General features: G+C 39.4%; 1 protein-coding gene across 1 annotated transcript in view; it reads left to right on the forward strand.

Annotated features, from left to right (window-relative positions):
* BICC1 (BicC family RNA binding protein 1) overlaps window positions 1-5,948 on the forward strand; it is a 243,242-nt gene that overhangs the window by 139,053 nt on the left and 98,241 nt on the right. The window contains exon 3 of the mRNA XM_015571808.1: window positions 2,716-2,785. Coding sequence (XP_015427294.1) covers window positions 2,716-2,785 — 70 coding nt within the window. The remainder of the gene's footprint in view (window positions 1-2,715; window positions 2,786-5,948) is intronic.

Below are 5,948 nucleotides of genomic sequence, written 5' to 3' on the forward strand. Positions count from 1 at the left end.
CTGTTGCTCATTTTTTTGATTGGATTGTTTATCTTCCTTTTGTTAAGGTGTATGAGTTTCCTGTAAATGTTGGAGATAAATGGTGTTGGGAAAATTGGACAGATTCATGCAAAAAAAAAAAAAATGAAACTAGACCACCAACTTACACCATACACAAAAATAAACTCAAAGTGGATAAAGGACTTAAAAATAAGATGGGAAACCATAAAAATCTTAGAGGAATCCACAGGCAGCAAAATCTCAGACATATGCTGAAAGCAATATCTTCACCGATACAGCTCCTAGAGCAATGGGAAGGTAAAGAGAAAATAAACAAATGGGACTACATCAAAATAAAAAGCTTCTGCACAGCAAAAGAAACCATCAACAAAACAACAAGAAAGCCCACTGCATGGGAGGATATATTTGCCAATGCTATCTCTGATAAGGGTTTAAATAGGCTTTTTATAAATATTTGTAGGATGTTATAACCAGTTAGTATCCGAAACTCTTAAAGCAAATCTTCACATTTTTTATATCCACGTTTTAAAAAGAGGGAGGGCCCGCGTTCAGTATAGTATGGTGGTTAAAACTGTGGTCTTTGCAAAGCAGTCTGGGGTTTTTAGCATCACTCTGCTAGGAAGCTGTGTGAGGAATAAAAAAATCTACTTCAAGGGACTCTTTCACACTCCCCATGTGGGAGTCTGTGCTTGTTTCTCAATAAATTTCTACCTTTTGCTATAAAAAAAAATCTACTTCATGGGCATGCTACGAAGATTCATTTACCCAAACAGATCCTGTGCTTGTTGAGTACAGAGTAGAGAGAGCTTACTTTTATTTTGCAGAGACAACGATAAAAAAGTAATCCCAGAAAATTAGGAGAATTTCAGATTGTGACAAAAGTTAGGAGGGAAATAAACGCAGTGAAGTGGGAAGAGTAATTCTGGTTGGGGGGTGGTGCATGGGTGTGTGTGTTGCGGGGAGGTGACAGGGAGCCATCAGAGTGAATGCAAAGACCCCGAAGGGGTTGCCTGCAGGGCACGTTCTTGAGGAGGCCTGTATAGCTGGAGTGGAGGGAGACGGGGAGGATGATATTTATTTTATTTTTAGATATAGATTTAGAGTTAACTTAGCAATTTAGTGGTGAAGACAGTTATACATATTAACAAGGACAGTATAAGATGAGAGAAGCAGGGGCCGGGTCCTGTAGGGCTGGGGTGGCGAGCATACCTACCTTAAGAGCCAGGCCAGCACCTTGACCTTGTGAAGACAGTGTAACTTCCCTTTGGTTTTCGATTTTAATAGAGACTCCAGTGCAGAGAAATATTTCTCCAAGAAAAGCAGCAGTGCAAACACCGTGAGAAATGGCAGTTGTGATCATACAAACCTGACAGTGGTGATGGCCAGGACTCTTGACCTCAGTGGGAGAGATGCCGTGGGGCCTGGAGGGCTGCTGGAGCCTTCTGGGCCTGACCAGAGAGGGCATCTGGCCCCCCGTGCAGGCCAAGCGTGGCCGTGTGGGGATGCGGGCTGCAGGTGCTAAATCTGCCAAGTTTTACAGAGAACCAGAAATCTGAATTTGTATGGGAAATTCCCCGGTTTAAAAATATTGGCTCACGTTGAAGAACAGAAAACGTTGGGGTGGATAGACAAAATGCCAGACTGAAGCAGCTGCTGAAAGCCGTTTTATGCTATGATAAGGGGATTAGATGAAGTACATGCACGTTAACATGTTCACCATTTAGCCTTCTGCCCTGTCGTAACCAAGACGGAGAGCGAAGAGGCACTTTTAAATAATTGGACCGTTGATGTGTTTCATTATCTCTTTACCCATTAGTTTGTTTAGTTAACTCGAAATCCGTATTAAAAAGTAAGCACCCTATTCTAATTTAAGTGATTTAATGTAATCGGCCGTTTTTGCGGATTTGCTTAGTTGTTTGCTGTACAGTTAGGTGCAGTCTGTATTCATGGTACAGAAGTAAACATTTGTCTAAGTCATGTGATAAAAGCAGAGAAGATCAAAAGATACAAATATTTGGTGACTCACCATTTCCTTACTGCCTCTGTCCTCTGTGCGGCAGTCTCACTCCTCTCGCTTGTGCAGTTTCTGGGCCTCCTGGCCAGTGTTGGCTGCAAGTAAGTGAGAAAGAACTGTGGCAAATATGCCATTTCAGACCAGGCAAAGGATGATGGGAATGTAGCCTTACGCTGTGATATCATGTTTAGAGGCTTTTCATCAGTTTTAATGAAATATCAATGTGCTCAGAGCGAGTTATTTATTCCCTCTCCTTCCCCCTACCCCCCCCCCCCCATAATCCACATAGTTTTGTATTACGAGCATTATGTTTGATGTGTTGCAATCCATTGGCAATTGTTTTGGGGAATTTTATTCAGCACAAGCATTTCTGACCGTTCTGGCAACAATTTGGGTTCATTGCTTGTTCATGTACTTTTTGGTCTTGTTGCCTTTATGTTAACATCCTGGGACATCATGGAGAGAAACACTGGGAGTAACAAAATATACTTGAATATTTCTGATAGATAAAGAGCTTATAAAATGCATCTCTTCCCCTCCCCCCCCAATTTTTTTTTTGGGGGGCATTGCTTTAAAGTGAGATCATTTTGTTGTATCCACATGAACCTAAAGACTTGAAAATGATCTTTCTTTATTAGAAAATCTTATCTGTAAACACTGGTTCTTAATTAAATCAGTATTTCTCTTAATTTTTGTTGCAGATCATGGAGGAAACAAATACACAGATTGCTTGGCCGTCAAAGCTGAAGATCGGAGCCAAATCCAAGAAAGGTAAATTGTGAGAGACGGGGAAATTGGTAGTTTGATAGCAACTTGGAATCACTACAAGTTGGCCAGGGAGAAAATCACCCTTTATCTTTATCATGTTTATCGCCCAATACTTGTCAAGTAGCAGTAGTTTGGAAGGTTTATCATAAGTAAACAATAAGGTACAGCCTTTTATCCAACAACAGAAAAAATATTTTTAAGCATTTTCTTATAATAGAAGGTACTTATAGCAACCTACGTTTCAAGGGTGCCTGCTCATTTGATGGCTATGAATCATAGTAACTCTCCACGAGTAATAACGTATTTTCAGTATATAAACTCTTAATATGTAGGTACATGGTAGTCTTCTTGTTTAACTAGAGGTCTTGTTTATGAGCCACACAGATTTAATACTGAATGTTTTTCCCTTCTAATGTGATATGAACCTTTGATTTTCTTTCTTCACTGATTCTTCCCCTCTTCTCCTATTAGAGAGTGAAAATCTCCCTAGATTTCTCTTCTAGGCTGAGCATTCCCGTTGCCTGGCCTCTGCTTCATGGATGGTCAGAAATGAAAGTCTGGGCACCCTTCGTTTTCTTTCAAGATCACATAGTATTTTCAAGTGACCTGCCAGCATCTATTTTTATGGTTAGTTTTTCTTTTTAAAGTATAGCCTTAGTCTCAGTAAACTTTGTTGTGCGTACTTTATTAAGAGACGCAAGTAGTCATTAGGAGATAATGGAAAACACCATCAAGGATAATGCGAGCTGAGCATTATCCTCGTGGCCTAGCTTTTGTTGTTGTTCAGTTTTTTATTTGTTGCCCTTTCTCCCTGTGACTCTTGTTGCTAACTGGTGCTAGACGCTGCAGCACTTCCCAGTCTCCTTTCTTATTTTAGTCCTTTCTTATTCGTTTAGTCTTTTCAATGAATTTTCTTAGAGTTACTCATCACAAAGAATGCCAGCTATGTTACAGTTGTTGTTATGAGTGTTGTTAGCTGAACTTCAGTGGACTGGAATTCTACAGAAACTCTGATCTTGTTATGTTCTTATTGGTGGTCATGGTGGCAAGAAATGGGAGGTTGATGTGTTAAATAGTCATAAGAAGACAGGGCGAATATCCCAGCATAATTCCATAACTTTGCTTAAACCTTGAATTTGCCAAGTATTACAGGATATATTCTTAGTTCATCTTCAGTGTGTTGAGACGTTTTATTTCCATTGTGCAGAAGAAGAAACTGTCATTATTATCTACTTATTTGGTTGTTTGCAGCCACTTAAAAATCCCTGGCCTTCTGCACCACTTGAGCAACTTGGGACTTGAACATCAACTGGATTCTGGCTTTCTGTTAGGTATTTTTACTTAACGAATGAAATGAGCTTTATTACTATCCTAATAAAACTGTAATCTGCTCAGTGCCTAAAGAAAACCCCTGAGGAAACATGAATGTTAAAGCAATTGCGGACAATTTTGAAAGGTTTATTCTCTTGCTTTCCCTGTCACTATCATTGGAAACTGAGACTTGATTAAATTTTTCATTCAAAATGTGGTGACAGGTTTGGAGATTTTAGATAAGATGGAGATGAATAGGTTAGGTTAATGTTTTAGATTAGTTTCTAGTATTGACACACCCCATTTAAAATGGCCAACTATCTTCCACATTTTGATTATATGTTTTGCTTCGGAAATAAGATTATTTTAGCAGTACATTTGAGGGCATTTAGCGTCATTTCCACATGATTAATGTTAACTTTTGGAATTGTTTCTAAGAATTGATCTCCTCAGGCCTATGTCTAAAGACCACATTATATATTTTTTTTATTATTTATGAAGTGCTATGAATGCACAAAATACTGTGTGATGAGCAGAATGTGCCAAAAGAAAGAGATTGAGCTTAAGGAAGAGAGAAAATGTCAAGAGTTTTCCTCAGAGGGACTGACCGTTCCGAATTTACTTGAGTTGCTCTTATTATTTAAACTCACAGCTGCTGAGTCAGTTCTTGGCTGACATCCCTGTTATATATATTCCTATATTATTTTTAAAATGTTTCAACTCAGAGATATAATTTGCATTGAATAAGAGGGAAATGAACATGGCAGGAGGCACTTAGAAGGTAATTATTTGCTCTTTCATCTGATGTGACTTGTCTGCCTCTGAATGTTATAGAGGATGGAGTTTGTTGGTCTTTATTTTTCAAGCCCTTTCTTTCCAAACTCTTACTATTCAAGAGACCAAAGAATATAAATGTATCTGTGGACTCGTTCCATGTTTTGGATGATTATTAAATTTTACATCCCAGGGTGATGTGAAGACTTGGAGTATACAGATAAACCCCAGACTGCTGGAGGGACCACACCGCCATGGGTTTGTGCTGTGTTTTACTTTCTAGATTTATGATGCTTATTGGTGGAATATTTGAGCCTAGACAAACATTTTTCATGGCTACTGTTACCACAGTCTGCCCCCTGTTTTACCTTATTGGAATTTAGGCCTATGCTTTTGAAGTGACTTTCCAGTAGACTTGTCCAAACTTTGTTTTTTAAGCCATCAATCCTTTATCAGAGTGGTGTTTGAGCAGCTGTATGGCTCCTTTGGTTGAAGTGCTGATAGGATGCTGCCTGGCAGAAAGGCAGAAAGCCAACAGCCTGAATTTGCCATCAGAAAATTGAGGTTCTTCAGGTTCCGTAGATTTGCGGTGGAACTGGGAAGCCCTGTAATTCACAAGTTCCTCTGGTGGTTCTTACAATTAAGCTGAGTTTGGGAAACAAAAATCTCACCATTTGACATTGAAGTGCGATATAGTCACTAAGGAAGGAGACCATGTGTTCAAAGGCAGTGGCTGATGACTGCTGTTGAAAAATAGGCGAAGTCCTTCAGGAGCCACTTGGGGATGATTTTCACCTTGGTTTTCAAAGACCTGCACTTCTACGGGTTCATTTTAAGTTTGTCATCTTTGTCGTCAGTTAACGTGGATAAGTTCACAACCTCATTGTTCTGTGCCTGTGCGGGATAGAATTTTGGGTAAAAGACTATCCAGTGTTTGCTTCCTCTCTCTACCCACCATTCTCCTTCACCATCCTTTTCACCCTTTTCTTTCCTCCCGCCCCATTCCCCTTGAACCATATAGAATATGGTGAAAACTGGAATAGAAACATTTTCATTTAGTAAGCAGGACATTTATATATAT

The sequence above is a fragment of the Myotis davidii genome, unplaced genomic scaffold, assembly GCF_000327345.1.
Source record: "Myotis davidii unplaced genomic scaffold, ASM32734v1 scaffold1187, whole genome shotgun sequence".
Taxonomy (NCBI): domain Eukaryota; kingdom Metazoa; phylum Chordata; class Mammalia; order Chiroptera; family Vespertilionidae; genus Myotis; species Myotis davidii.